This window comes from Eschrichtius robustus, chromosome 8 (genome assembly GCF_028021215.1).
Source record: "Eschrichtius robustus isolate mEscRob2 chromosome 8, mEscRob2.pri, whole genome shotgun sequence".
NCBI lineage: Eukaryota > Metazoa > Chordata > Mammalia > Artiodactyla > Eschrichtiidae > Eschrichtius > Eschrichtius robustus.
In genome coordinates, this window is record NC_090831.1 from 9,518,460 (window position 1) to 9,536,988 (window position 18,529).

At 42.3% G+C, this 18,529-nt stretch overlaps 1 protein-coding gene across 3 annotated transcripts in view; it reads right to left on the reverse strand.

Moving 5' to 3' along the window:
* The window catches only part of CCM2 (CCM2 scaffold protein), a 59,904-nt gene that overhangs the window by 11,058 nt on the left and 30,317 nt on the right, over positions 1-18,529 (reverse strand). For all 3 annotated transcript variants that reach the window (XM_068550273.1, XM_068550271.1, XM_068550270.1), the window contains one exon: positions 256-339. In XM_068550273.1, coding sequence (XP_068406374.1) covers positions 256-339 — 84 coding nt within the window. The remainder of the gene's footprint in view (positions 1-255; positions 340-18,529) is intronic.

The window sequence follows — 18,529 nt, forward strand, 5'->3', positions numbered from 1 at the left end:
GTCAGAGGTCAGCATTAGGAGGTAGAACAGGCTGAGGGTCAGAAGTCACGGTTAGGAGGTGAAGCAAACTGAGGGTCACAGGTCAGGGTTGGGAGGTGGAGCAAACTGAGGGTCAGAGGTCAGTGTTAGGAGGTAGAACAGGCTGAGGGTCAGAAGTCAGGGTTAGGAGGTGGAGCAGGCTGAGGGTCAGAGGTCAGGGTTGGGAGGTGGAGCAGGCTGAGGGTTAGGAGGACAGAGTCGGGCAGATGGGGTTACCTTTGCATTGTCTATGTAATGCAGGATTTCAGTCCTACTGGAGGGATTCAGGTATCCTGGGATGGACGTTAATTGACCTAAGTACTGAAAGAAAGTGGAGAGACAAAGTGCCGTGAGAAAGGGAAGATGAGCCAACACCACCACGGGCCAGCAGAACACTGCGAGAGCCTCGTACATCCCCACCACCAGGCCCCTCGGCCGCAGCCCCGGCTCGCAGCGGGGGGCTCCTCAAGGCAGCGTGCTCCAGGTTTTTAGCAAAATCTCCACCGGCTGAGGAGAACACTCCCACACTTCCCACCAGGCTGCATCAGTGTGGTCATCAAAGGCCTGCAAAAGGACACCGCAAAATTAGTTCGGTGAAATCTGGATTCTAAAAGGACAGACAAGGGACTTCCCTGGCGGGCCAGTGGTTAAGACTCCAGGCTTCCACTGCAGGGGGCCCTGGTTCAATCTCTGATAGGGGAACTAAGATCCCACAAGGCGCATGGTGTGACCAAAAGATAAAAATAAAAATGAAAAATAAATAAAAGGACCGACAAGGATGGTTTGTGTTTCCGGGTCATGGTTGGAAACTGAAAACAACAGTTCTGCACAACCTGCTAAAAGTAAACGTGTTAAGTCACGAAGGGCCAGGCAGCTGAGCGATGAGAATAGAGAAATGAAGTGACATGAGGCCATGAAGCACCTGGCTAACAAACCTCAACGAAAAGGGCCCCAAGTGCGGTGCGGACGCAGTGCTGCGTCAGCTGTGTTCGCGTCACATCTCCACCAATTAACACAGTTTTTAAATGTGATTTAACGGGTTACTGATTTCTCTTACAGCCAACATTTCTCATCCTCTCACTAACTCAAATGTTTAAGATCGCTGTTAACAGGGTGACAACAGACTTCCTGTCTCCAGTTTGACGTCGTCACTCCTGTCCTCACAAGAAAAGAGCTGAACAAACTGAAAAATCAACATGTCTTCTCAGATCCATCAGAGAACAAGGTCACAGGGCAAACTGCTGCCCCCAAAACTGGAGAGAGCAACGGGGGACAGAGAATCACAGCCCCCGGGGAGAAGCCACAGGAGCCGGCCTGGGAGGCACACCAGAAGGGGACTGACCAAGGGCTGGACATGGGCACGGACAAGCTTGAGACAAAACTCTGGGGGCCAGGCAGGAAGGCCTCTTTACCTCAGCTCCTTTTACCTGAATCACTACACCCAGCTTTCAACAAAAAATTACAAGGCACGCTAATAGGCACAGAACACTGAACATACAAGGCAAGCATCAGAACCAGACTCAGATATGGCAGAGATTTTGGAATTATCAGACCAGGAATTTAAAACAACTATGATTAACATGCTAAGGGCTCTAATAAAGTGAACATCATGCAAGAACTGATCGGCGATGTAAGCAAAGAGATGGAAATTCTAAGGAAAAAAATCAATGGGAAATGTTAAAAACCAAAAACATTACAACAGAAATGAAGAATGCTTTTGATTCGTTCACCAGTAGATGGACACAGCTTGGAGATATGTCAGTTAAAAACTCCCAAAACTGAAAAGGAAATAGAAAAAAGAAAAGAAGGGAAAAAACAAACCAAAAAAAAGGAACAGAATATCCAACAATGGAATATTACAAAAGGTATAAGAAATGCGTAGTGGGACTACCAGGGAAAGAAGGGGAGAAAGAAACACAAGAAATACTTGAAGCAATAATGGCTAAGAATTTCCTCAATGTCACACAACAAACCACAGACCCAGGAAGCTCAGAGGACATCAAGCAGGATAAATAGCAAAACCAAAAACAAAACCAAAAACTACACCTAGGCATATCATATTCAAATTGCAAAAAAATCAAAGACCAAGAGAAAACCTTGAAGTAAGCAACAGGAAAACACCAAATAGCACCTTACCTACAGAGAAGCAGGGGTAATAACGGTATCAAACTTCTCTTCAGAAACCATGCAAGCAAGAGAAGAGTGAAACACTCAGTATTGAAAGAAAAACCCACGAACCTACAATTCTACATCTGGTGAAACTGTCCTTCAAAAGTGAAAGAGAAATAAAGACTTTCTCAGACAAACAAAAATTGGGAGATTTCATGATTACCTGGCAGGAGATGTTAAGAGAATTTATTCAGAGAGAAGGAAAATGATTTGGTCAGAAATTGATCTACATCAAGGAAAAAACATGAGAGAAGAAATAAATAAAGGTAAAATAATACCTTCTACTTTACTTATTGTAGTTGATCTAACAGATAACAGTTTGTTCAAAAGAAAAATAGCAAGATGTATTGGGTAATTAATTTGGTTATAAGGTACCTGCACTACCTGTGAAGCAATGTAGCATTATTTGAAAACGGATTAAGATTAGTTGTAAATGTAAATTGCAAACCCTAGGGCAACCACTAAAAATATTTATAAAGAAGTATAATTGAGGGCCACAGGTTCAAGATGGCGGAGTAGAAGGACATGTGCTCACTCCCTCTTGTGAGAGCACTGGAATCACAACTAACTGCTGAATAATCATCAACAGGAAGACACTGGAACTCACCAAAAAAGACACCCCATATCCAAAGACAAAGGAGAAGCTGCAATGAGACGGTAGGAGGGGCACAATCACAATAAAATCAAATCCCATAACCGCTGGGTGGATGAGTCACAAACTGGAGAACAATTATGCCACAGAAGCCTACCCACTGGAGTGAAGGTTCTGAGGCCCACGTCAGGCTTCCCAATCTGGGGATCCAGCAATGGGAGGAGGAATTCCCAGAGAATCAGACTTTGAAGGCTAGCGGAATTTGATTGCAGGACTTCGACAAGACTGGGGGAAACAGAGACTCCACCCTTGGAGGGCACACACAAAGTAGTGTGCACATCGGGACCCAGGGGAAGGAGCAGTGACGCCATAGGAGACTGAACCAGACCTATCTGCCAGCGGTGGAGGGTTTCCTGCAGAGGCGGGGGGTAGCTGTGGCTCACTGCGGGGACAAGGACACTGGCAGCAGAAGTTCTGGGAAGTGCTCCTTGGCATGAGCCCTCCCAGAGTCCGCCATTAGCCCTACCAAAGAGCCTGTAGGTGCCAGTGCTGGGTCACCTCAGGCCAAACAACCAACAGGGAGGGAACTCAGACCCGCCTATCAGCAGACAAGTGGATTAAAGTTTTACTGAGCTCTGCCCACCAGAGCAACACCCAACTCTACCCATCACCAGTCCCTCACATCAGGAAACTTGCACAAGCCTCTGAGATAGCCTCATCCACCAGAGGGCAGACAGGAGAAGCAAGAAGAACTACAATCCTGCAACCTGTGGAACAAAAACCACATTCACAGAAAGACAAGATGAAAAGGCAGAGGGCTATGTACCAGATGAAGGAACAAGATAAAACCACAGAAAAACAACCAAACGAAGTGGAGATAGGCAACCTTCCAGAAAAAGAATTCAGAATAATGATAGTGAAGATGATCCAGGACCTCGGAAAAAGAATGGAGGCAAGGATCAAGAAGATGCGAGAAATGTTTAACAAAGACCTAGAAGAGTTAAAGAACAAACAAGCAGAGATGAACAATACAATAACTGAAATGAAAAATAAACTATAAGGAATCAATAGCAGAATAACTGAGGCAGAAGAACGGATAAGCGACCTGGAAGACAGAATGGTGGAATTCACTGCCATGGAAGATAACAAAGAAAAAAGAATGAAAAGAAATGAAGACAGCCTAAGAGACCTCTGGGACAACACTAAACGCACCAACATTCGCATTATAGGGTCCCAGGAGGAGAAGAGAGAGAGTAAGGACCCGAGAAAATATTTGAAGAGATTATAGTTGAAAACTTCCCTAACATGGGAAAGGAAATAGCCACCCAAGTCCAGGAAGCACAGAGAATCCCAGGCAGGAAAAACCCAAGGATAAACACGCCGAGATACATAGTAATCAAGTTGACAAAAATTAAAGACAAAGAAAAATTATTGAAAACAACAAGGGAAAAACAACACATAATGTACAAGGGAACTCCCATAAGGTTAACAGCTGATTTCTCAGCAGAAACTCTACAAGCCATAAGGGAGTGGCACGATATGTTTAAAGTGATGAAAGGGAAGAACCTACAACCAAGATTACTCTACCCAGCAAGGATCTCATTCAGATTCAATGGAGAAATCAAAAGCTTTACAGACAAGCAAAAGCTGAGAGAATTCAGCACCAACAAACCAGCTCTATGACAAATGCTAAAGGAACTTCTCTGAGTGGGAAACACAAGAGAAGAAAAGGACCTAGAAAAATACACCCATAACAATTAAGAAAATGGTAATAGGAACATACATATCAATAATTACCTTAAATGTGAATGGATTAAATGCTCCAACCAAAAGACACAGGCTCGCTGAATGGATACAAACACAAGACCCATATATATGCTGTCTACAAGAGACCCATTTCAGACCTAGGGACACATACGGAAAGTGAGGGGATGGAAAAAGATATTCCATGCAAATGGAAATCAAAAGAAAGCTGGAGTAGCAATGCTCATATCAGGTAAAATAGACTTTAAAATAAAGAATGTTACAAGAGACAAGGAAGGACACTACATAATGATCAAGGGATCAATCCAAGAAGAAGATATAACAATTATAAATATATATGCACCCAACACAGGAGCACCTCAATACATAAGGCAAATGCTAACAGCTATAGAAGAGGAAATCGACAGTAACACAATAATAGTGGGAGACTTTAACACCTCACTTACACCAATGGAAAGATCATCCAGACAGAAAATTAATAAGGAAACACAAGCTTTAAATGACACAATAGATCAGATAGATTTAATTGATATTTATAGGACATTCCATCCAAAAACAGTAGATTACACTTTCTTCTCAAGTGCACACCGAACATTCTCCAGGACAGATCACATCTTGGGTCACAAATCAAGCCTCAGTAAATTTAGGAAAATTGAAATCGTATCAAGCATCTTTTCCGACCACAACGCTATGAGATTAGAAATCAATTACAGGGGAAGAAACGTAAAAAACACAAACACATGGAGGCTAAACATTACTATATAACCAAGAGATCACTGAAGAAATCAAAGAGGAAATCAAAAAATACCTAGAGACAAATGACAATGAAAACACGACGACCCAAAACCTATGGGATGCAGCAAAAGCAGTTCTAAGAGGGAAGTTTATAGCAAGACAAGCCTACCTCAGGAAACAAGAAAAATCTCAAATAAACAATCTAAACTTACACCTAAAGGAACTAGAGAAAGAAGAACAAACAAAACCCAAAGATATTAGAAGGAAAGAAATCATAAAGATCAGAGCAAAAATAAATGAAATAGAAACAAAGAAAACAGTAGCAAAGATCAATAAAACTAAAAGCTGGTTCTTTCAGAAGATAAACAAAATTGATAAACCTTTAGCCAGACTCATCAAGAAAAAGAGGGACGGACTCAGATCAATAAAATTAGCAATGAAAACAGAAAAGTTACAATGGACACCACAGAAATACAAAGGATCATAAGAGACTACTACAAGCAACTCTACACCAATAAAATGGACAGCCTGGAAGAAATGGACAAATTCTTAGAAAGGTATAACCTTCCAAGACTGAACCAGAAGAAACAGAAAATATGAACAGACCAATCACAAGTTACGGAGTTGGAAGTGTGATTAAAAATCTTCCAACAAACGAAAGTCCTGGACCAGATGGCTTCAGAGGTGAATTCTATCAAACACTTAGAGAAGAGCTAACACCCATCCTTCTCAAACTCTTCCAAAAAATTACAGAAGAAGGAACACTCCCAAACTCATTCTACAAGGCCACCATCACCCTGATACCAAAACCAGACAAAGATACTACAAAAAAAGAAAACTACAGACCAATATCACTGATGAATATAGATGCAAAAATTCTCAACAAAATACTAGCAAACAGAATCCAACAACACATTAAAAGGCTCATACACCATGATCTAGTGAGACTTATCCCAGTGATGCAAGGATTCTTCAATACATGCAAATCAATCAATGTGATACACCATATTAACAAATTGAAGAATAAAAAACACGATCATCTTAATAGATACAGAAAAGCTTTTGACAAAATTCAACACCCATTCATGATAAAAACTCTCCAGAAAGTGGGCTCAGAGGGAACTGACCTCAACATAATAAAGCCCACATACAACAAACCCACAGCAAACATCATTCTCAATGGTGAAAAACTGAAAGCATTTCCTCTAAGATCAGGGACAAGACAAGGATGTCCACTCTCGCCACTACTATTCAACATGGTTTTGGAAGTCATAGCCATGGCAATCAGAGAAGAAAAAGAAATAAAAGGAATACTAATTGGAAAAGAAGAAGTAAAACTGTCACTGTTTGCAAATGCCATGATACTATACATAGATAATCCTAAAGATGCCATCAGAAAACTACCAGAGCTAATCAATGAATCTGGTAAAGTTGCAGGATACAAAGTTAATGGCACAGAAATCTCTTGCATTCCTATACAATAACAACGAAAGATCAGAAAGAGAAATTAAGGAAACAATCCCATTCACCATGGCAACAAAAAGAATAAAATACCTAGGAATAAACCTACCTAAGGAGGTAAGAGACCTGTACTCAGAAAACTATAAGACACTGATGAAAGAAATCAAAGATGACACAAACAGATGGAAAGATAGACCATGTTCATGGATTGGAAGAATCAACATTGTGAAAATGACCATACTACCCAAAGCAATCTACAGATTCAATGCAATCCCTATCAAATTACCAATGGCATTTTTAACAGAACTAGAACAAAAAATCTTAACATTTGTATGGAGACACAAAAGACCCCGAATAGCCAAAGCAGTCTTGAGGAAAAAAAATGGAGCTGGAGGAATCAGACTCCCTGACTTCAGACTATACTACAAAGCTACAGTCATCAAGACAATACGGTAGTGGCACAAAAACAGAAATATAGAACAATGGAACAGGATAGAAAGCCCAGAGATAAACCCACGCACCTATGGTCAACTAATCTATGACAAAGGAGGCAAGGATATACAATGGAGAAAAGACAGTCTCTTCAATAAGTGGTGCGGGAAAAACTAGACAGCTACATGTAAGAGAATGAAATCAGAACACTCCCTAACACCATACACAAAAATAAACTCAAAATGGATTAGAGACCTAAATGTAAGACCGGGCACTATAAAACTCTTAGAGGAAAACATAGGAAGGACACTCTCTGACATAAATCACAGCAAGATCTTTTTTGACCCACTTCCTAGAGTAATGGAAATAAAAACAAAAATAAACAAATGGGACCTAATGAAACTTAAAAGCTTTTGCAAAGCAAAGGAAACTGTAAACAAGATGAAAAGACAACCCTCAGAATGGGAGAAAATATTTGCAAACAATGCAACTGACAAAGGATTAATCTCCAAAATATATAAACAGCTCATGCAGCTCAATATTAAAAAAACAAACAACTCAATCAAAAAATGGGCAGAAGGCCTAAATAGACATTTCTCCAAAGAAGACATACAGATGGCCAACAAACACATGAAAAGATGCTCAACATCACTAATCATTAGAGAAATGAAAATCAAAACTACAATAAGGTATCACCTCACACCAGTTAGAACGGGCATCATCAGAAAATCTACAAACAACAAATACTGAAGAGGGTGTGGAGAACAGGGAACCCTCTTGCACTGCTGGTGGGAATGTAAATTGATACAGCCACTATGGAGACAGTATGGAGGTTCCTTAAAAAACTAAAAATAGAACTACCATATGACCCAGCAATCCCACTACTGGGCATACACCCAGAGAAAACCATAACTCAAAAAGACACATGCACCCCAGTGTTCATTGCAGCACTATTTACAATAGCCAGGTCATGGAAACAACCTAGATGCCCATCAACAGACAAATGGGTAAAGAAGATGTGGTACATATATATACAAGGGAATATTACTCAGCCATAAAAAGGAACGAAATTGGGTCATCTGCAGAGATGTGGATGGACCTAGAGAGTGTCATACAGAGTGAAGTAAGTCAGAAAGAGAAAAACAAATATCGTATATTAACGCATATACGCATATGTGGAATCTAGAAAAATGGTACAGATGAACCAGTTTGCAAGGCAGAAATAGATACAGGTGTAGAGAACAAACATATGGACACCAAACGGGGAAAGCAGGGACATGGATGGTGGTGGTGGTGGTGAGATGAATTGGGAGATTGGGATTTACATATATGCACTAATATGTATAAAACAGAGAACTAATAAAACCTGCTGTATAATAAATAAATAAATAAATAAATAAATAAAAGAGAAGCCACCATAATGAGACGCCCACGCACCGCAACAAAGAGTATCCCCTGCTCGCCGCAACTAAAGAAAAGCCCGCACGCAGCAACGAAGACCCAATGGAGCCAAAAATAAAATAATAAAAAACAAAAAAAACAGAAGTATAATTGATATGTTAAGGAGAAACAATGGAATTATAAAAATGCTCAAATAAAACCAGATAAAGCAGAAATAGAGTAGAAGACAAAACAAAGAACAAGAGCAGCAACAAATAGAAAACAATTACAAATATGGTAAATATTAATCCAACTATGTCAATAATCACTTTAAATGTGAATCGTCTGAATATACCAATTAAAAGACAAAAACTGTCAGACTGGATAAAAAATTCAAGACACAAGTATATGCTATCTACAAGAAACCGACTTTAAAGAGGGGTATTACATAATAAAAACATAACAATCCTTAATGTGTATGCACCTAACAACAGAGCTTCAAAAACACATGAGGCAAAAACTGATAGAACTACGGGGAGAAACAGATGAATCCACTATTACAGCTGAAGACTTCAACACCCCCTTCTCAGAAATGGACAGAAAATGACAGATCCAGCAGGCAGAAAATGATTAAGGACAAAGGTGAACTCAACATCTTCCACCAACTGCATATAACTAACATCAACAGACTACTTCATCCAACAATAGCATTCAACAGAATACACATTCTTCTCAAGCTCACATGAACATTCACCACGACAGAGCACATTCTGGGCCATAAAACACACCTTAACAAATTTAAAAGAACAGAAACCATACAAAGTATGTTCTCAGATCCCAACGGAATTCTTTCTTTTTTGGCCGCGCTGTGCGGCTTGCAGGATCTTAGTTCCCTGACCAAGGATTGAACCCAGGCCCCCTGCAGTGGAAGCACAGAGTCCTAACCACTGGACCACTAGTGGAATTCCTTGAAAGATACAATCTACCAAACAAAACTCACATAAGGAGAAATGGATAATGTGAATAGGCATATAAGCTATTAAGGAAACTGAATCAATAATAACTTTCTAAAACAGAAAGTATCAGGCCCAGACAGATTCACTGGTTAATTCTACTCAACATTTAACGAAGAAACTATACCAATTCTCTATAATCTCTTCCAGAAAATGAAAAGAGAAAACACTTCCTAACCCATTTTTTGAGGCAGCATTACCTTAGTATCAAAACCAAAGATACTACAAGAAAGGAAAGACCAATATTTCTCATAAAATAGATACAAAAATCCTCAACAAAATATTAGCATATCAAATCCAACAACACATAAAAAGAATTATAAACCAAAAGCAAGTGGGATTTATCCCAGGTATGCAAAGTTGACTCTACATTCAAAAAATTATTTAATGTGATCCACCACTTTAACAGGCTAAAGAGAAAAATCATATGGTATCAATAGATGCAGCAGAAGCATTTGACAACCTCAATATTCATAACAAAAACTCTCAGCAAACTAGAAATAGAGGGGAACTTCCTCAACTTGATAAGGAACATGTACAAAAAACCTACAGCTAACATCAATACTTAATGGTAAGAAGCTCTAAGATTGCCTGAGACCAGGAACAAGGAAAGGATGTCCCCTCTCACCACTGCTTTTCAATACTGTACTGGAAGTCCTAGATAATGCAGTAAGACAAGAAAAGGAAATAGAAGGTAAAGATTGGGAGGGAAGAAATCAAACTGTCTTTGTTTGCAGATGCCCTCTCTGACTGGGGAACCAAGCAGGCAGGTTACTCTGGGATTACCAAATGCAAGCAAGGTAAACACAGAGGCCTGAGTCAGTTCACCTACTGCTGTGCCAGGCAACCACCTGCCCACAGAGAAGAAAACTGGCGCAGAGAGGAGAGGGACCGGCAGAAGCTCACACAGGGCACAGTGGCAGATACAGGCTGAGTCTAGGCACAGTCAGATGAGCATCCTAAACTTCAGAACAGCTGCATTCAAAAGCTGTTCAGTGTGTGCTGGGTAGCCCCAAAGGGAAATGCATACTCATTCTAAAAAGTTTTAGATTTTATCCTTTCTAAGGTGGGGGTGAGGGGGAGAGAATAAAACTAACTGTGTATTAGTTTCCCCACTCTCTACAGGGCTGAGAGTCCACCCCTCTGACAGAACAGTTTAGAAATAAATAAGTAGCACATCTAATTACTGGCTCATACTTAAGGTTGTTACAAATGAACATTCCAGAACGTTGTCACAGATGTGCAGCTACCAGAGGCCTTTCTATCCTCTTCTTACGTGCTCATGTAAACCAAATGCAAACCCTTCCTTAAATTTATCAATATTACCTTTCATTTATTCTCACACTTCCTGATTTCAAAACTTACTACAAAGCTACAATAACCAACAGTGTGGTATTGGCATCAAGACAGACATTCAGAGCAATGAAATAGAATAGAGAGCTCAGAAATAAACCCTCATATACAGTGTCAGTTGATTTTTGATAAGGGTGCCAACACCATTCAGTGGGGAAAGGACAATCTTTTCAACAAGTGGTACTGGGAAAACAAGACTCCACACACAAAAGAATCAAGTTTGACCCTTAGCTAACACCATACACAAAAATTACACACCTAAATTTAAGACCTAAAACCATAAGACTCTTAGAAGAAAACATAGAGGAAAAGCTTCATGACATTGGATGTGGCAATGATTTACTGGATATGATACCAAAAGCACAGGCAATAACAAAAGGTGGAAGCAACTCAATTCTTGACGGAAGAATTGGATAAACAAAATGTGTTATCAACAGTGGGATATTATTCATCGTTAAAAGGGAAGGAAATTCTGATACATGCTACAACATGGATAAGCCCAGGCACAAAAAGGTAAATACTATATGATTCCACTTATATGAGGTATCCAGAGTAGTCAAATTCAGAGAGACAGAAAGTGGAATGGTGGCTGTCAGAGGCTGGGGGGGAGGGAGAAACGGGGTTATTGTTTAATAGGTGCAGAGTGTCAGTCTGGCAAGGTGAAAACAATCCTGGAGGTGAATGGTGGTGATGGTTGCACAGCAATGTGAATGTCAGAACACTTAAACTATACACTTAAAAATGGTTAAGATGGTAAATTTTATGTTATGTGTATTTTAACACAATTTTTAAAACCTTTAATGTGGGAAAAGAAAAGCACAGGCAATAAGAGAAAAAAAAAAGACAAACTGGACTTCATCAAAATTTAAAACTTTGTACATCAAAGGACACCATCAATAGAGTGCAAAGACAACCTACCCAATGGGAGAAAATATTTGCAATCATATATCTGACAAGAAGTTAATACCCAGAATACAAAAAGAACTCCTGTAACTCCACAACAAAAAACCAAACAACCTGATTAAGAAATATGCAAAGGACTTAAATAGATATTTCTCCAAAGAAGGTGTACAGATGGCCAATAAGCACATGAAAAGATTCTCAATATCACTAGTAACTAGCGAAGTGCAAATCAAAACCACAGTGAGATACTACTTCACACCCATCTGGACGGCTACTATCAAAACAGAAAATAATGTGTTGGTGACGACATGGAGAAACTGGAACCCTTGTGCACTGCTGGTGGGACTGTAAAATGGTACAGCCACTATGGAAAACAGTATGGTCATTCCTTAAGAAATAAAACATAGAATTAGCATATGATCCAGCAATTCCACTTCTGGATATCTATGTAAAAGAACTGCAAGCAGACAATAAAACTCTTAGAAGAAAACATAGGACAAAAGTTTCATGATGTCGGATTTGGCAATGATTTCTTGGATATGACACCAAAGGCACAGGCGACAAAGGCAAAAAAACAGACAAACTGGAGTTCAACAAGATTTAAAAATTTTGTATATTAAGAGACACTATCCACAGAGTAAAAGAGCAACCCACGGAATGGGAGAAAATATTTGCAAATCATATATCTGACAAGGGATTAATATCTAGACTATACTGAGAACTCCTAAAACTCAACAAAAAACACCTGATGCCAAAATGGGCAAAAGATTTGAATAGACTTTTCTCCAAAGAAGATACACAAATGTCCAATAAGAACATGAAAGGATGCTTGAGATCACTAATCATTAGAGAAATACAATCAAAACTACCATGAGATACCACCTCAAACTCATTAGGATGGCTAGTGAAAAACAAAACACAAACAAAAACAGAAAACAACGAGTGCTAGCGAGGATGTAGAGACACTGGAACGCCTGTGCACTGCTGGTGGGAATATAAAATGGTGCAGCCGCTGTGGAAAACAGTATGGAGGTTCCTCAAAAAATTAAAAATAGAATTACCATATGACCCAGCAATTCCACTTCTGGGTATAGGTAAACCCAAAAGAATTAAAAGCAGGGTCTCAAAGAGATTTTTGTATACACATGTTCATAGCAGCATCGTTCACAATAACAACATGGAAGCAACCCAAGTGTCCACTGATGGATGAACGGATAAGTGAGATGTGGTGTATCCATACAATAGTATATTGTTCAGCCTTAAAAAGGAAGGAAATTCTGCAGTACATTACAACACGGGTAAAACTTGAGAATATTATGCTAAGTGAAATAAGCCAGTCACAAAAAGACTAACAGTGTATATGATTCCACTCATATGAACTTCCTAGAGAAGTCGAATTCATAGAGACAGAACAATGGTTGCCAGGGGCTGTGGGGGGGAAAGAATGTGGAGTTTTTGTTTAATAGGTATAGTTTCAGATTTACAAGATGAAAAGAGTTAAGGTAATGGATGGTGGTGATGGTTGCACAACCACGTGAATGTATCTCATACTATTGAACTGCACCCTTAAAAATGTTTAAGATGGTACATTTTATGCTATATTTTAACACAATTTAAAAAAGAAAAAAAACTGAAAGCAGAGATTCAAACAGACATTTGTACACCCATGTTCATAACAGCATTATTCACAATAGTCAAAAGTTGGAAACAACCCAATGCCCATTGATAGATGAATGGATAAATAATCTGTGGTGTGTGTATATATATATATTGTTCTGAAAAGTTCTGAAAAGAAAAAGTTCTGGAAATGGATGGTGGTGATGGCTGCACAACTATGTGAGTGTACTTAATACCATGAAATATACACTTAAACACAATTAATTTTATGTTATGCATATTGCACCACAATAGAAAAATTGTATCCTAGCTTCACTCAATAATTGCATTTGCTAAAAACCTTTTGAATCATAATCAGTATTATACTGTATATTAGTTACCACTTCTAGATGTGTATCATCCCAAATTATTAATTTTGCTTAAATTCAAATAGTAGTAAAAAAAATATTGACTACGTTGGGGTCATATAAAAGTGCCCTGGTGTTATCATGTCTGCAGGACTGTACAAGGACTGCCCCGCCTCCACGTGGCCTGGGGACACAATGTCACCACCACCCTCTCGCCTTTCTCAAAGTGCCACCACACTTCAAATTCAGGCTCACAGATCACCAAGAAGGATTCTACTTTCTTCACAGAGGTGAGTCCTCACTCATTTGAGATTTTTTTCGCTGTAAAATATGTATTAGTAAAACATGTTTTGTCAAAAAGGAAAATTGCAGCTCTCATTCCTGCTGTAACTCCAGATGGGACAAAGTGTGCCGCCAGGGCAGTTCTTACAAAAGCCTTCCCCACCGTCCTGGGCGGTCCCCTGCCGGTCCTGACCAATGTGCAGCGCCTCCTTCAGCGATGTCAGGGACCAGCCCACACCCGCCGTGAGATGACGCGGCGCGGGCTGCTGTGCCGATTAACTGATCATAGCACATTCAGGACACAGCTGCAGAGGGATGAATGTGATGGAACAACACAGACCAAGGGGACATCTGACTAGCGGTCACATCAGCTCCATCAGCCCTGGCAGCAAAAGCCGGACTGTCTTGGGCACCCGCTAACCCCACTGCCGTTCCTGCCGCCCTTACAGAGACTGCAGCCAACACAGGAACGTGCTGGTGAGCTCGTCCCTTCAGCTCTAAACAGCGGAAAGTATTTCCAAAAATAATTGCTGATGAGCTATAAGAGAAGTCCATTTTTATACTGAGCCGAAGTCAGCCTCCCTATAACATCCACCTATTTGACCTTGATCAACAAGTCTTCCATGGCAGAGCGTGGGCCCTGATGGAAGGGCAGGACTCTGAGACGTGGGATGGGGACACCCAGGTAGATGCACTTGGGAACCTCAATCTCATATTCTTCTCAACGCTCTAGGCCTGCAGAAGTGGCCCAACCCCACTTGTTAGAAGCCACAGGACGCCCATACACACACACACACACACACACACACACACACACACACACACTCACACACACACACCCCTTGCTCGAAAACGACACACGGGCCTCACTGGGATGGGCACCTTTCATGACAATGCTGTTCTCCTCAGGGTCTGCCCCCTCCGCCCCTCCTGGCCATAAGACCTGTTCCTGGGATCAAATCTCAACACAGCACGACTGGGACCCGCTGGGAAGAGAGACTGAACTCTGATGGAGCAGGAGGTGCCGGATGGAGGTGGATGGACCCCCAGCTGGACGAGCGCGTCTACGGGGCTCTGCACTTAACCCAGGTCAGGGGCCCGGACACGGCTCTCATGCACTGCTAGCACAGCTTAGAAGCTCGGCAAACACAAGGCCCATGTTAAACTCAGTGGAGATTGCAGAACTGCCGAGCATACTGTGGATAAAGGTTTCAAAAGATGCAGAGAGGTGGGCCTGCTGGACGGGGGTCTACCGTGTAAGAGCTGGAACCCCACGGCTGCCCCTGCTACTTGGGAGGGCTGGGAAGACACCCCACTCTCAGGGATGAGCTGGAACGAACGGGCTGGCAGGGGTGCGGGCACCACCCAGCAGCTCTGCGGTGGCTGTTCTCAGGGGGAGAGCTAATGGGGGAGATGCTTTAGCACTAGGCTTCCTGCAGCGAGGGGGACGACAGGGCCCTGGGAGAGCGGAAGCCAGGTGGCAGCACTCGGCCACCAGGAGCAGGGCAGGCAGGCGGGCTCACTGCAGTGGGCGGTGACTGTAAATGGTCAAATGGCTGGGTGGGGGGGGCTGGTATGCAGGCCCCACAGAGATGCAACTAGAGCAGAGGCGTTCCCAGGGGCAAGAGAGCTGCTGGGAGCCAACTAGGGTCCCGCCTCACGTATACAGACAAGGACACCACCACTGAGTGTGCTGCTCCAACGCAAAGTGGCCGTCTCTGACCCGGTTTCCAGTCCCAGGAAGTGCCTGAGGGAAAGGCCAAGCCCCAGGAGAACGAATCTGTAACACCCACACGAGTGTGCGCTGCAGCAACGCCCCCGGTTCCCTCCGAAGGGACTCGCAGTCACTCGCTTGAGTTACAGTACACGGGGGAAGGAAACTGTTCAAGGCTGGGAAGAGAGGGTCTGAGACAATGCTGAAACTCAGGGGCCCAGACCACCAGCAAGGTCCTCTACAGGGTCGGGGCACATCCAGGAGGGGACACCTGAAAGGATGCCACATCTCTTCAGAATGCAGGGCACATCTGGAACCAGCAGTCATTACACCACGCCTGGTCCCCAGTGGACAGAACGCATGGGTCTGGGGTCCAAGGTACGGCAGCAGGAGTGGCTCTGATCACCATCAATCCAAGAGACCCACTTGGGGAACGTGTGCTCCCAGCCCTGAAACTTTTGGCTCCATCTGTTTTGAGAGCCTGGCTCGAGGGGTAAAATGCTTCTACCATGGGACAAGAAAGGGATCTAAACTTAAAACCGCAGTCACCTCCTGATGCCAGCAGACAAGCAAGCAGAGAAAGGTGGTACTGTTCTGCAGGGGCAACCGGCCCGGATCGTGATGAGGAGGTGGGGAGGCTAATACATACTGGGGACAAAGAGGCACCTGTGTGGCCTTTAGGGGCCCCTTACATGCCCATAAGTGGGCAGACACACATCTTTCTCCTCTGCCCCATCCTGCTTCCTTCCCTCCCCTTCTCCTGAGAACACACCCTGAATCATCAAACACAATCTCCAGTTTCAGGCCCTGCTTCTAGAGAACCGAGACATCTCTGAACAAAGACAAGCGACAAGCAGGGAAAACCTTACAACTAACTTCACCGCGAAGGGCAAACTCACCTACCACACTGAGCGCTAGGGAAAACGTATGGGAAAACCGCCAACCGCCCAACAGAAAAATGGCTATAGAAAGACACTTAAGAGATCTGACTCGACCATATGAAAAGATACACAACCTCACTCGTAAGTACAAACTGTGATGTAACAGACTACGACCATCAGGCTGGCAAAGATCAAAAAGCCCGCATGTACACTGTGTGGCTCCTTAGAGTGTGGATCAACGGGTATTCGCCCAGACTGCCAATGGTGTACACCAGCTTAAGTCCCGCGTGAGGGGCAACCTGGAAATGTCCGTCAAGATAAAAAGTAACCTAGCCCTACACCCAACAATTCTACTTCTGGAATTTATCCTAGAGGGTTAGTAAAATGTGTAACAGAGACAAATTAAATATGTATGAATAGATCACCGGTTACATAAAATATGGTACAGCCATTATCATGGGAGGGAAATGGACGAGGCAGCTTTACGTGCCCCAACCCACCAAGATATGTCGAGATATACTGTTGCGTGTAGACAACGAGGTGCAAAGTGTGCACTAGGTCATCATTTGGGAACAAATGCACGTGCGTGCTCGGATATGGACACACCGCCCGCGCAGGGACACACGAGAAACTGATGCCAATGGTTCTTTCCAGGGGCGGGGCGGTGGGGGGACTGGGGACCTCTCCTCACCAGGAATCTCCTTACCATCTGAATTTTGTACCATGTCCATAACCTACCTATTCAACTTTTAAAAATACAATAAATAAGAAATAACAAATCTTATCAAGAAGCATCTTGGGTTTGGTATCACACATGTGATTAATTACCCGCTGCTGCCCCCCGAATTAAAAGCCAGAGTGTCGGTTCACAGGTCCCGAGCCTGCACCCCTGCACCACCCTGGGCCTCGTGGGGTCGAAACCCTGGGAAGGATGCTTCTGCTTTAGAAAAGCCGGGTGAGGATTCAATGAGAAAATGTATTTAAAATGTTAAATAGTGTTGCCGTATAGGTAAGCATTCAGAAATGAGAAGCTACTGTTAAGGGCCTCTCCCCTTCATGTTAGTAATGTTCGTTCTGAATGCAAAATACTTTCCATAAAGAACTACACTCGAGTACGCGGGAGGAGAGGCCTCCTCACCACTAGCGCATTGTGTTGTCGTCGCTGTTTTTATTTTTATCAAAGTGATACATGTATGAAGTTTAAAAACGTAAATAGTCCCCAGAAGTGTATAACAAAAAACAACGATCTGGTCCCAACCCAGGCAACCCTATAAACTGCTTCCCAGAGGCAGCAACTCCAGGGTCTTCTGGATCTAGGGCCAACTTTCTAAGTCATGGTTTTACATTGCTACTGCCTGATTCATCAATCTAAGACATTAGCTGTTGGTTTCCAGTTACGGCGGAGAAAGAGTTAACTCTCTTATATCACCACCCCCCAACTTCTCCTTCCTTTTTTCTTGCAATTTAGCTAATTTACTACTTAATCATTACTGGGTGCTTATATCCCCCTGTTAGGTGCATTCTACTTCACCGCTGTGCCAAGAGGTAGTGAAATCACAATTTTGTTTATGCAGAGTCTTTAATTTTTTTTAACCTTTAATTCTAAGATAATTGTAAATGGCATGCAGGTGTAAGAAATGATACACAGAGGTCCACTGTACCCCGCACCCTGTTATGCCTAAGGTAACATCTCGTGATCACCCAGCATCACAACCAGGATAGTGACAAGGTCAGGTTCCAGAACATTCCATCACAAGGTCCCTCCCGCTTCTCTTTTACAGGTGCACCCACTTCCCACCCACCTGGTCTCCTCCTTAACCCCTAGCAAGCCCTATCTGTTCTCCATTTCAATAATTCTGTCATATCAA